Source organism: Grampus griseus (genome assembly GCF_964374135.1).
Source record: "Grampus griseus genome assembly, chromosome: 13".
Taxonomy (NCBI): Eukaryota; Metazoa; Chordata; class Mammalia; order Artiodactyla; family Delphinidae; genus Grampus; species Grampus griseus.
Window position 1 is genome coordinate 61,903,957 of NC_139007.1, and position 14,629 is coordinate 61,918,585.

At 39.5% G+C, this 14,629-nt stretch overlaps 1 protein-coding gene across 1 annotated transcript in view; it reads right to left on the reverse strand.

Annotated features, from left to right (window-relative positions):
* Window positions 1–7,214: 7,214 nt before the first annotated feature.
* Window positions 7,215–14,629, reverse strand: part of MAP7 (microtubule associated protein 7) — a gene marked incomplete at its 5' end in the record, with an annotated part of 163,003 nt that continues 155,588 nt past the window's right edge. Inside the window, 3 exons of the mRNA XM_082668805.1 lie at window positions 7,215–8,132; window positions 9,906–10,129; window positions 14,153–14,255. Coding sequence (XP_082524931.1) covers window positions 8,122–8,132; window positions 9,906–10,129; window positions 14,153–14,255 — 338 coding nt within the window. The 3' untranslated portion in view covers window positions 7,215–8,121. The remainder of the gene's footprint in view (window positions 8,133–9,905; window positions 10,130–14,152; window positions 14,256–14,629) is intronic.

Here is a 14,629-nt window from a genome sequence, read left to right on the forward strand (position 1 = left end):
TGCTGTGCAGCAAAGGATGACTGAGAGGGGAATATTGGTCACCTACATGCAGGTCAAAAGAAAACACCAAGCTAGGGGTCCAGATATCACCTCAAACAAATTAGCCCTGGACGAGCCGTCACACACACACGACCCCAGCAAGTCTCATTCTAAGAGTCACCCAGGACACCCTCACCACCACACCAAAAGAATCACAGTCTCCAAAAAAGAAACCTGGAAATGTGCCTTATAGTATCTCAGGGCTAAAAAGACGTTTAGTAAGCATTTAGTGCAATTTTGTCTTTTTATAAACTAGGGTAGCAGAGCAGTTGTAGCCTGAGCTGTGCACGAGGCAGGCCCGAATTCAGAGCCTGCCCCTGCCCCTTTCAGCTGGGTGGGCCTGCGCAAGGTGCTGAGGCCCCCTGAGCCTCTGGGCTTTGTCGGGAGGATGTGTACTATGTATAAAGCGGTTTGGGCACCGTCTCCACGTAGAGTAAGACTTCAATAGATAGAAGCCACTGTTACTCTTTGACTCACCTCGCAGTCGTGGTGCTGGTTCAGGGCACAGCTGTGAATGAGATCTTTAAACTAGGTTACAGTTGTCATATTTTCTGTGCTAATGTCAGGCAGAAGGAACCGATATCAACCCAAAGTTATGTACATATATTTAAACATTTTTTCACTTGGAATAATTTCAAATTTCTAGAAAAATTACAGAAACAACACAAAGAATGCCCATATACCCTTCATGGAGATTCCCCAGTTAACTTTTACATTTGCCTCATCACTGGGTCTCTATACGTACGTAAGCACACACAGATACACACCCACACACATATATAAAATGCCTATGATATGTATGTGATGTATATTTCCCCTCTAAGCTATTTGAGGTTTACAGACCTGCTCCCTATTACTCTTTAATACTTCAGTTTGTAATTTCTAACAAGAGTACTCCCCCACCTGATGACAGTACAGTCTGGAAATTAACGTTGATACTCACCACCAGTTATTTCACAGACCGCCCCCCCCCACCCCGCATTTGTTTTGGCTGTTGTTCCAACGTTGTCTTCTTTAGACAAAGGAGCCAGTCAAGGAGTATATGTTGCATTTCGTTCTCAGGTTTTCTCTCTAGTCTCCTTAGATCTGGAAATGTTTCTGTCTTTCCTTATCCTTCACGGCCTTAACATTTTGAAGAGTACAGGCCTGTTACTTTGTAAAATGCTCTTTATTTTGGGATTGTCTGATGTTTCAGCATCATTAAGTTTAGGTTATGCATTTTGGGCAGGTATGTCGAAATGCCGTGTTTCCTCAGTGTAACATATGAGGATACATATATAGATCTGGCCCATGAGTTGGACTAGTGTTAATGTTTATCACTCACGGTGATATTTGACAGGTTTCTCTACTTTAACGTTAATAAGTATTTTTTAACTTTTTAAATGAATAATATTAGGTATTTTGTGGAAAGATACTTTAAGACCATATACGTATGCCGTTCCTCATCAAATTTCCACCGTTTGTGGTATTCATTGATGATTATTGCCTGAATCAATTATTATTATAATTGCAATTTGATGATTTTAAGATTCCATATTCTTTCTATATTTATTACCTGAAATTTGACTGTGAGTTAGAGTTTTTTCTTCTATTTTTAATCAGTATGGCCTCATTAGTTTCTTTTATTTAATGGGTCACAATCTATGACTATCATTATTATTTTGATGCTCAAGTTGTCCTAGATTTGGCCAGTGGAAGGACTTTCAAACTGGGTCCTGTATCCTTTTGACATGTTCCCATAATTTTTAAGGCATTTGCCCACTTTATGGGGCATAAGATACATCAAACTCGTACTTTCCCTGCCCTTGCCCTGCAAGTAGCCATTTCTTTAAAGACTCCTCTTTCCTTTTAGTGGAAGATGATATTTAGTAACCAATATCTAGGTCCTAGATGTGATCATTGCTAATAGATTGTCATTGCTACTAGGTCCTCTCAGGAGGCAGAGCTAAGAAATAAATGTATGCATATACATATATATGTACAGAAATCTCATCTACCTATCTATCTATCTTAGATACTGTGCATTCACATCAATACCTCCAAATCTAGTTCAACACCACTGGGTTTCCATATTTGTAACTATTCTGAGAATGAAGAACCTTACTCCAATTATCTCCAAATATATTTACTTATTTGTCGATCTCTGTGTTTAATCAATGATAAGTAAGATGCATCTTCCTTGTTTTCCCCTCTTGAGAGTTTACTGTTAAACTAAAGCAGTAATTCCCTTCACACACAGAGCACATTGATTTCAATGAACTCATTTTAGAGGTCACAACATAGATGGAGCAGAGGATATGAACTTGGGCCCTGGAAGCAGACCTAGGCTCTAGTCCTGGCAGTGTACTTACCAGCTGTGTGATTTTCAAAGAATTCTTTACCTCTCTAAGTCTCCGAGGATAACAGTATCAACCTCAAGAGTGTGTTGTGAGGATTAAAGGAGTTAAAGGAGCTAATGTATAATAGCTGTTAACACAGTGACGAGCACATAGTAAATACACAATGAATGAGAGCTACTTTAACTATAATTGTGTTTTCTACTTAATATAGGAAATTTTCTCTAACTTTCTAGGCCAGGATACAATTTTGGAAAGACAATTACCAATAAGCTTCAAAATTCATTAAAGCTTAGAGATAAGACAAATCGTAAAAACATTTTTATTACTCGTATCTCCATATGAGAGAAAGAAACTGTACTTAGCACATAAAAACCTATTCATACCTGACTTTCTTGGTCTCTGTTGAACGTAAAGGGAAAAATTGTGCTCGATGTTACATCATCTTTTTCTGATCTGGAGTAATCATCTACCTTGAGTCAAAATCGGTTGATGAATTGCCTTTTAAAGACCTTCAGGGAATTCCCTGGCGGTCCAGTGGTTAGGACTCAGCGCTTTCACAGATGTGGGTCTGGATTCAATCCCTGCTTGGGGAACTAAGATCCCGCAAGCTGCGTGGCGCAGCCAAAAAAAAAACCCTTCATCAGCTTTTATGAGGAAACAAAAGCTTTTGAGCATGCTCCGTGCGTTAGATATGAATGTGATCAGAGTAGAAATGAAGATGATGAGAGTAGGACCATAAAGGTAGACTTTATTTCAAAAGTAGTGGCCAGCAGTTAGCGGGAAATAGTGGACATAAGACGACAAATGAGTACGTACATACTTGTTCAGGTTCCCAGATGCCTACGCCCCGTATTTTTTATGTTCTCCCACTGATACGATAGAGGAATACAGGTAGCAAAAGGTGGATAACAGGCAAACCATAATCAGAAAAGCTTCCTGGCAGAGCTGTGGGCATGGGGGTGGATTTTTCTGTCTTGAGGGTCTGAGTGGGGACTAGACATGCATAATCCCACAACAGGCAAACTCAAGGAACGGGCAGACAAAAGCTCAGAGTTAAGACACTACTCCGTTGCTTTCCTTTTGTATTAGCCTGTGTGACATTCAAACTGAGTGAGCCTTCAAAGTGAGTCAACCGTGTCTGAACTTTCAATCTTCTGAGGCAAAAGGTGCTTCAACAGCAGCGTGCAGCCACAAGGGCAGCAGCAAACAGAAAAGAAACAGTTCAGAAGTTGTGTAAGAGGGAAACCTGGAGACTGAATGTGGAATGCAAAATAAAAAAAGAATATCTGATGTCTGAAGCGTGGATGATTGAAATGGTGGTGGGATAAAAGACAGGGATGTCTAGAGGTAGAGCTGATTGGGGGAAGGAATGATAAGGTTGATTTTAGACACGGTGAGTGTGAAGTACTGGCAGGATGCACAAGTGGTATCAGCTGACAGGCACATGGACCAAGAGAACAGCCTTAGGAGGGAGGGCAGGGCTGGAAATTAAGATTTGTAAATTGGGCTAGGAAATGAATGTGGGTATGATTGCTCTTCAAGGCAATTTCGGGGGAAAGGGATGATGATTTAGGGTAAAATCATATTGGGTGGGGTGCTGGGAAGAAAAGGAAGACTCAGTTAAGAGGACAGAGCTGGGGCTGAGGAGGGCCAGGACAGCGGCAGGGCCACAGGACCTGAGGAGGATCCTGGGGGCTGTCTTTTTTTTTTTTTTTTAACATCTTTTATTAGAGTATAATTGCTTTACAATGGTGTGTTAGTTTCTGCTTTATAACAAAGGGAATCAGTTATACATATACATATGTCCCCATACCTCTTCCCTCTTGTATCTCCCTCCACCCCACCCTCCCTATCCCACCCCTCTAGGTGGTCACAAAGCACCAAGCTGATCTCCCTGTGCTATGCGGCTGCTTCCCACTAGCTTTCTATTTTACGTTTGGTAGTGTATATATGTCCATGCCACTCTCTCACTTTGTCCCAGCTTATCCTTCACCCTCTCCGTATCCTCAAGTCCATTCTCTAGTATGTCTGCATATTTATTCCCATCTTGCCCCTAGGTTCTTCTGACCATTTTCTTTTTTTCTTTTTTGGATTCCATATATATGTGTTAGCAAACGGTATTTGTTTTTCTCTTTCTGACTTGCTTCACTCTGTATGACAGTCTCTAGGTCCGTCCACCTCACTACAAATAACTCAGTTTTGTTCCTTTTTATGGCTGAGTAATATTCCATTGCATATATATGCCACATCTTCTTTATCCATTCATCTCTGGGGGCTGTCTTAACATCCAATCCACCATGAGTCTAGGATGCCTTTCTGCAGTGTTAAGACTGAAAACTACATTTCCCAGATTTCCTCGCAACCAGAGGGTCTGGATGTGATGCAGGTTCTGAGAATCGGGTGATGTGAGTGAGGCTTGAAAGATGTAGATAGCACTTTTGGGCTGCTTCTGCTGGCAAGAAGGTCATGGGACTGTTGGCTCCCTCTGCCCTTCCTGGCCAGTGTTCAGCATTCCCACATCAGCTTCCCGAGGGACAAGAGGCAAAGGCCTGGGAATCCATGTTTTGCTTGTGTGGCTCTAGCAGAAAGTTCCGTTGTGGTGGCTTCCTGATCTCTGGATCTCAGCAAAGGCAATATGTTCAGTGGTTCCAGAGGTGGCTTCCTGAATTCTCATCTTCCTGAGTGGAAGAGGTAGTAGCTCTCCTAGTGAGTTCTATCTGCTGTGATCTGGGAGTCATTCCTGAGGGCCCAGTCTAGAGCATGCTCTTCAGTCCTTCCAACAATTTTAACAGTGTTTAAATTCCCCTCTGCTGAAAATACTGTGGTGGTTTCTGTTGTCCGCAACTGACCTCTGATTTGATACAAAATCCACTGGAGAAAGGATATTCCAGAATAAAGGGCTAATCAATAATTCAAAAGCTGTCAAAAAGTCAAGATGAGGATTTCACGCATGCATGCCAGCATCCATCCATTATAACAATTACCATTGCTAAGTCCCTAATGGGTACCAGGTACCACACTGGACATTTGGGAATACTGTACAAAGATGAATAAAAGTCTTTCCCCTCAAGGATTCAGTCTAGTGGGGGAGAGAATCATGAATATAAATGTAATAGATTGTGGCAAGCACAATGATAGAGGCATATTCAGAGAGTTAGCATTAGAAAAGAGGAAGGGCACCTAACCTAGAGTGAGACTCTGGGAGGAAAGTAGGTTTCTTGAAGGGAGAAACACAAGCTAAATATTGAAGGATGAGTCTTTTTATTTAGTTAATAAATACCGAACGCTTACTCTGGGTTAAGCATGGTGCTAAGATCTTTATATGCTAGACCTCATGGAATCCTCCAAACATTCACACGAAGTGGAGAGTATTATTAGCAGAGGCAACAGCATTAGCAAAGGCAGGGATGAGAAACACTGTTCCAGCTGACACCTGAAGATAGGGCCCCATCTCCCACCCGCTGCAAGACGGTAGGAGCCCAACTTTGATAAGACAACAAACCCAGATGAGTTTCACATGGACCAGCACCTCTCTTCCAGCTTTTTGTAGTTTTTTACCTCTCTGGCCTGCTCAGCCTCCTTATTCCCTCATTCTCCCCTTAAAACTCTGTTTTAGATTTGCTTTTATCATATACCACCAGGTACTGATGTTATGCAGGAGGAAACGTAGAGCCTTAGCTGCCAGCTTTTACTGGAAGGTATCTACCAAATGAACTTGTGACTGGCGATTAAATTGGCCTAAAACAGACTGCAATGTTGTGGAAAAGGAAACTAAAAGCCCATGCACCCTCATTCCGTGGAGAGGGTCATATTTGATCCCTGAGACCTTCCCTTAATGTAGTGCCTACTGAGGACCTCTTTAAGATCAGTAGGTGAATACTGATCTTCAAGGGCTGGACAGAAAGCATTCTAGCCATCGTAAAGGTCAAGGTCATCCTCTGGCAGTGTAGTTATCAAAACAGAGTTAACAATTTTCTACCACTTCTAATTAAAACTTGATTACTTAGAGGCATTCAGTTTGCTCATGATTGCTTAAGTTAAATATAAATGAATAAAGGAAAACCTAGCCAAAACAGAACTCCTGCTCTAAATTTTAAATCAACCTATTCTGTATGCCTGTTCAGAGGAAGCTGGTTGAGGTTAAATGAAGAACAATTTGAAAACTCAAGAATCAACCTAAGTGAAGTCATAACATATGAGAAACCTAAAAGTAAAAATATGTCATACACATTTTATTTGGTGTTCCATGCTAGGTCGATTAAAAAAAAAACAATTTGGTTGAACAGATTTTTCTTTTAATATGACTATGTGTACATGGACAACTGAGAATAGGGGAAAACCCCAAATTAACGTTTTTAACAAATTACAGCTGTTACTAAAGACGGTATGCTTGGATTTTAAGGAAATGGTCCAATAAATGAACAGTCCCGCATTCAATCTAGATTAATCAATCCCACTTTGAATAAAAACACATTCTAGTGGCAGAAGTTTACCTTTTTTAAACACTCCATAATAAAAAAATGCGTTCCCTCAGTGTTCTCTCCTTCAGTATTTAGTTATTAGTAGTCTCTCAAATGGCAAAATAAAATTGAATTTATATTATCAAATGAAAGTGCAAGTTTGTACAGCCAAGCTCAGCAGCGAAAGTGAAGAAGGATGAAGGGTGAAAGCTGATGGATGCCACGCAGAACAAGGACCTTCATGAAGGTATCATCCTGCCGTGTCCTGGGTGCCAAACACAGTCCACATTCCATCATTTTTTCATTGCTCTTAAACGAGCAAAACCAAATTCTCTTTTTTATTTAAAGAAATATTAAATCTTTATTCTCCCCCACCTCCAAATAATTTGTGATCAGGTAAGGCAAAGGTAAGTCCCACCATCACTGGGGACAGCAGCAATAAACAGACTTCAGAAATAGCCCTGAATCATCAACAACATTCTCTCATGGTAACATAAGGAATGCATCTCATAAATCAAATTCTGCAACGTTGTCACATTGTTCTAATTTATTTGATTAGTTTATCTGAAAAAAACTTTATAAATACATTATTTAAGAGGACAGTAAATTATTTTCTTGCTCTGAAAAAATAATGTTCTTTTTTTTCACATTTTAAAACTGTTGAGTATGTTTTGCAAAAGGAGATGCAAGAAGAATGGGACAGTGGGGTTTGCAGAATGTCCATGTACAAGTTGCATTTACAAGAACCTGGTAATCTGCCTCTACAAATAGAGCTCTTTGCAATATAATATTTAAACAAACAGGCTTAATTTAAACGTCTCTCCTATTCACTCTACTTGTTGAACCAAGAGGTACTTATATTTCAAGTATTACACTGTAAAAGGTAAAAATTTTTGTGCCAATTTTACATGTTAGCTTTTAAAGTCCAAAATATCTATGTGAAAAATCATGCCTACTCGGCCCATTTCTTTTACAGCCAAATGCTCTCATCTTTTAGAGAATGCAGAAAAATATTGATTTCCTAAGAAGGAGCACACTGGAAAAAGCTATTTTAAAGTACTGAAGAACAAGGGAGGATTTCTTTTTCTCTATTGGCGAAAATTATTAGAAAAGCTATCCAGTCTGTTGTCTTTAGCTGGTTTTAATATAGTCTTTCCAAAATCATGGTCAAGAAACCTTTAGAAAACGGGGGAAGGGGAGATGCTCCTTTGTAGCATGGAAGGAATTCCATTAATTGTAGAAATTCTTATTAAATTTCTGCTTTGGTTCTTTAGAAGAAATGCTCATATAACTTCTATATTAGGAGACAGAAAAAAGAACAGATTAATATGACATTTATCTAAAATCTTAAAGAATACTACAGTAATATCTTACATTCCTAAAACTTTACCATGCTTTTATATACATTGTCTTATATAAGAATAGGCAATTTTATCAGGATCCGTGGTCTTATATGTAAGTGAATTCTACCACTAATAGGAAAACATGTCCTTTTCTTTAACTTAGGCTATATATCATTTCCTTTTCCAAACTGCGTTAAGTCAACTGTACTTTTCTTTGAGAACAGGGACTTTACATTCGTCTTGAATCCTCAGTCCCCGATACTTTGGGTTCCAGCCATACGTTGGAGGTTACATAAATGTTGGTTGATAAGTAGTCATGACCACAAAAGAAACCTAACACCACTTAACATCACAGACACTGGACTATGTTCCTAGAGAAGGTATGGAAGAGTGAGAATGAAATGACAGGTACATCAAAAGGTGATTTAAAGCCTGGCGAATGAAGCAGGAAGTCATCTGAATGTTCCTTCCATCTCTCTGAACCTGTGACATGACAAAGCAGGAAGCTGTACCAGGAATGTTTCCACCAACACACAGGTAATCAGATTGTTCTCAAAGGCTTAAGAGTCAGAATGTCAGGCTTTATAGCTTCCACTCACAGCTGGACCTTCTTCCTTTTACAATCTAGAAAAGTAGATCACTAAAGGGAAGTTACACTCCCCAGGTCAGTATATTAGAGAAGGAAAAAAGACTAGCTTCATTTGGATAGGAGGTTCAAAGTTGGCTTTTTCAACCAGTTTTAAAGTGGGAAATATGTTAAAAGTGCACAGATGGAATCTAAATGACAAAACAATTTGACCACAAATAATGCTTTACCGACTCATCTATAAACATCCTGAATTTGCTTGGCTCTCTTCATAACAGTATAAAAAGATGCTGGTCAATACATGAAAGTGAGGTGCTGGGAGAGAAGCTGATAGAAATCAAAGAGGTTTGAAAAGACATGGAGCTGGATTATCCCACTTGTTCTCGACACTGATGGGACTGTGCTGTTGAGTTACTATGAGCACTGCACTGGTAATTTTTTTATGTTGCTATTTCTCTGGGTCCTGTAAAGCTATTGTTCTTTTTGCACAATGACTTCAGGTTAAGTGTGAGTTCCAGAGACAGGGTATAAGAGAGTCACTTGCAGTTTCAACAGCTACGGTCACTCAACAAGGGATGGAAGGCCCTTGGGCTCAGTATGCTCCTAGTCTGGAATATTAGTCGCATTACCTTAAATTGTAACTATCTTATTACATTTAAAAAGGACAACAGTATCTCATCCCAGGTTGCTAAACCCAAATGAGAGAAAAATGGTGGGAGAACATGTTGGCAGTCTTAAAATGTCTGAAGAGCTGAGAAAGATGGAATAGAAACCAAACAAACCTTTTCTCTAGTGGACAGAACTAGGTTCAATGGCCACTCAGTTATGGTCTTCTGTCTTAATATGAAGCGTGCTCTGGGTAACGAGTGCCGCTCCGTGAGGAGAGGCCCATGGATACCCAGTGGGCGCTGCGGACCGAATTTCTACACTGAGTGGGAGAACAAGAGCGGCCCTAGAAGTTGCCCAACCCAACTCAAAATTGAACTTCTAATGACCCATGCACAATCTCTTCCACGTGGCTTATTTGGTCCCTTGAAGGACAAAGTGTGCCACAGTCACACAGCAGAAGGTTCATTCCCTCTTGGGTGTCACATATTTATTTCTGATGATTACTGAAGGAAGTTCGAGGCCAGCTTACCTGCTGTTTGTTGTGTTTGAACACCATCTACCTGAGGCAGGGTCCCAAGTGTCCCTTCATCACCAAAGGCCAAAATAGGATTCAAAGGAATGTCTGGACTCTCGCTGTTGGTGACCTCTAATCTGGATGGTTTAGATCCAATGGGTAAATTTATAATTTCTTCAAAATCTTCATTCTGAACTGATATTCCATTTTCATTTGGTTGTTTTTCCAAATTGGGAGTACTAGGGAGTTTGAAACATCAAAATCAAAAGGAGTTAGTATTAAAACTGGAAAACATTTTTAGGACAAACTGTTTTATAATAAATACTTTTATAAGCTTACAATCGAAATGTTAGAATGATTGACCTCATCATTACTAACAAAAATGGTGAATTCTGACATATTTGTACTTTAAATTCTTATTTAAAAAAACAGCTTTTAAAAATAAAACTTATCAAGTGGACCAAGTTATCAATTAGAATAGATCCTCATCATCAACAGTTCTACATATATTTAACATGCCTGTCTACTGCAGGCATTTTATATCTCTTTGTCTTATAAAGAGTAGCCCTTATTAGGATCTGTACTTCAAAGATGAGGAGATTGTGGGGGGGATAATTTGCACAAGTCACACAACTACTGGGAGACAGTCCAGATTGAATGCGTGATCTCTGGTCCTATGTTTTTCTCATAATCCCATTTTTTATAGTCCCAGCTATTCAAATTCCAGCCCTTCCTGGATGTCTCCAGCTTCCTAAAACATGTGCATAATTTTATAGGTAAATTGTTGAAGAACAACCTTCTCATCTTTGCCCCTTAAATCTGCCTCTGACCCCACCTTATTCTTATTAATTCATGGTTAATATCTTGGATTTTTGAGCTACATTTTTTTAAAAATAATTTATTTTATTTATTTATTTTTGGCTGTGCTGGGTCTTTGTTACTGCATGCAGGCTTTCTCTAGCTATGTTGAGCGGGGGCTACTCTTCGTTTCCGTGCGCGGGCTTCTCACTGCAGTGGCTTCTCATGTTTCAGAGCACGGGCTCTAGGCTTACAGGCTCAGTAGTTGTGGTGCATGGGCTTAGTTACTCCAAGGCATGTGGGATCTTCCTGGACCAGGGCTCGAACCCGTGTCCCCTGAATTGGCAGGCGGATTCTTAACCACTGTGCCACCAGGGAAGCCCTTAGAGCTACATTTAACTGGCCAACAAATTCTTAGTTTCTACCTATAGTTTCTCTTAGGGTTTTTTTTTTTTTGGCTGCGTTGGGTCTTCGTTGCTGTGCGTGGGCTTCCTCTAGTTGCGGCGAGCGGGGGCTATTCTTTGTTGTGGTGTGCAGGCTCAGTAGTTGTGGCTCGTGGGCTCGGAAGTTGTGGCGCACGGGCTTAGTTGTTCCACGGCATGTGGGATCTTCCCGTACCAGGGATCGAACCCGTGTCCCCTGCGTTGGCAGGCAGATTCTTAACCACTGCACCACCAGGGAAGTCCCTCTCTTAGGTTTTTCACTCCCTTTACACACTCCATAACCAAATAGGCAGCCCGTTAGGTTATATGTTCATTATTATGCTTTACAATGCAGCAAAGCAATGCCTGTGCACCAAATGAACGCTAGATTAATTTTATTGTTCACTTGATCTGACTGCAGCAGTAAACATATTTGCAAACTTCATAATTTGTTCAGTGGCTCATGTATAAAAAATGACCCTATTTGACAAAATTCTAGAGTTAAAATTTTCAAATGGAAAATATTAATAAAACTAAAAATGTGAAACAAAAATCATGATGGTTTTAACTTCTAATACACACTCATCATAAACAATGTTTACCTGCAGACAGAGATCTATGGAAGAGATCAGAAAGTCAGGTCTCTACTGTCAGTAATGCCAACAAATTGAACTTTTGTAACTTAGTCTTTTTCCGTCTCCTTCCCAAATGGTGAAAATGAAGCTAGTAGACATCTAATCTTTCCTTTTTTTTTTTTTAAGGAATCTTTGCTTTTTTTTTTCCCTATTGAGGAAATAGTTTACTTTCCCCAGTCAGTGAGATACATTGACTTTGTGGAACATATTCTAAAACATTTCTGATTTGGGTATTACGGTATTTTTTGTTAATTATTAAACCCTTTCTTCTAGAAAAAAAATAAAGATGCCTGACCTAAGTGCTTCACAAGGTATTGCAGGGTATGTTGAAAATATTATTTGTAAAACTGCCGTGGAAGAGAACATAAAAATATTATACAGATTCAGACTATCATGGTGCGTTTCCGCTATTTCACTAAGGAGGGGAGAAGAGGCTCGGCATCACGGCAGCCTACATTAGCGCGTGTGCACTCGCACACACACCCCGTCCTAATACCCGCCGTTATAGTGCTTGCGCTGCCACGCCCTTCCTCCTGCTCTTTCCCAGTACCAATGCGCTTTCTGTAATCAGGGGAAGAGTTTTGGTTCCCATCCCAGAGAGATTTTTAAGTAGAAGTTTTGGCAAAAGAAATGCATCTTCAAAGCCCTTGTTCCTTGACCACGTCAACTCCTGTCACCTTCCAGGCCTGCGTGTGCTGACAAGCTGTAATGGCAACGCCAACCCCAGGCTTGAATCAACAGCTGACCTCATTTCCCCTCCCACTCTTACCCAACCACCCCACCCATTCTTACTTGTTAGCAATTAGAGGAATAATCATGCCCTGTGCTCTGGATGAACAATTATTAAATGTTCAGAGGACACTGTGACCAGCAGAAACTATAAAACGGAAGCTGAAGTTGCTGGGGTTAGGGTTTATGGATCTGTGTGTCCTCTTAAGATACAAGTATTGGCTTTTGAATTCCCCTTCTTTGGCTACTCTCTGGAGGTTGAAGTTGGATGCAAGACTCTTGAAGATATGTTTCAGGTTCTTATACAATGATTAATCACTTGATTTTACCACTGAAGAGATTCAGCTAAACTATAAGCTAATTTTATTCCTCAGAGAGAATTATCAGTGGCTTAAAAAACCTATCCTTTGTTATAATAATGGGGTTCTCTGTGGTACTTTTTATCCTTTTCTAAAAATCTCTGACATCAATGAACTAAATGCCATAAATTATAGTAGTTGGAAATGAGTATTTTATTTGAAAATCAAACTATAACTAAAAAAATGAAATATCACTTAATATATCTCTTGGGTAATTATGACAATAAATTTATTAAACATAATCAAACGCTTATTAAAATCTCTCTTAGGAAAATTATTTTCTTTGGTATTATACTGGGCAAATTAAAAAAAATTTTTACTGTCCCAGACAGATATACATAGATACCTTATGACTTATAGATATCTTAGGATGTCCATCTTAGGACAACTTGTCTTTTCATGGCTTCCAACAATATAAAATGTTGTATAGTATGTGTTTTTAGATGGAGAAAAGAATTTATGTATATCAAATCATTATGCCATATACCTTAAACTTATACAGTGCTGTATGTCAATTATATCTCAGTAAAACTGGAAGAAAAAAAGATCTTAGATCTTAAAAGACATTTTTCTATCTATTAAAAAAGTTAATGTGAGGAGCTTCAATTCTCTTATGGTAGCAAAGACTCTGGCATTAGAGACAGAACTCATAATCCAGTAAATTCTGATAATTAAAAAGTTGCAGCTGAAAAATTTGAACATTATTATAAATATTTCTACAAGTTCTCTATGACTGGATTTCTAGACACAGGCTATGATTACCCTTAATTTTCAGTTTTGAGAGCACTCTTACAATGCTGTCAGTATAAATGCAAGGGAACAGGAAGGCAATCTTTCTTTAACCCACACTTCTTAACTATTGTTAGCAACCATCTGTTTCCTCAATAAGAAGCTCTACTACTAGTAAAAGAAATATTGGCATCTAAATTACTTTTACTAAGGAACAAACCTGTGACTCACTATAATATTATATACAGTGAAAATACAGCTGCTGTATATCATCAAAGGGTGTGAAGATGGTCCAGGGTCATGCCAAATACATACAAAGGAAAGTAACAAATTATTCCCTGTAATTTTGTTTGATAGCCACACAAAAACCTCACCATCATATTTAGAGATTCAAGAAAAAAAGACATTTTCCTTTTCTCAGATTACAGAGTTACTAGCTCTACCAAACATTAATGAACCTAAATAAATCTTCATGTTAAAACTCAAATTCTGTCTGGCCCCAGAAAATTCTGGTGGGATTGGTGGGGCAAAAACAGTCGTGCTTTGCTCTAATGTGCATCAGTAAGAAAGGCCGCAGTTGTCTCACTCACCTCTCCACAGTCACTTCTGATTGGTGTGAGGCAACCACATGGGGGCTGGCTGCTGGTTCTCCTTGTCCTGGAGAGTTTGTCATATTTGGAAGTGCAGATACCGCTGGACATGGCAAAGAAGATGGAACAAAGGGTTACTACTACTCGACTATCAAACCCAAACCCCAGGAGCCAGAATGCCTGGATTTATGTCCTGGCTCTGCTAGTTACCAGCTGTGTGACCCTGGGCAAGCCACAAACGCTCTGGGCCTCAGTTTCCTCATGGATAGTAATAGTACCTAACTCATAGGCTACTGTGAGAATAGTACCTAACTCATAGGCTACTGTGAGAATTGAATGTATTAACACATGCAAAGTACTTAGAACACTGCCCAGCACATTGTAAGGGTGGAAATCAGTGCTGTGATTATTTCTGCTTGTACCACATTGACTTTGGACAAAAAAGTATGTAATACTGAAACCAAAGCAATTGATGAA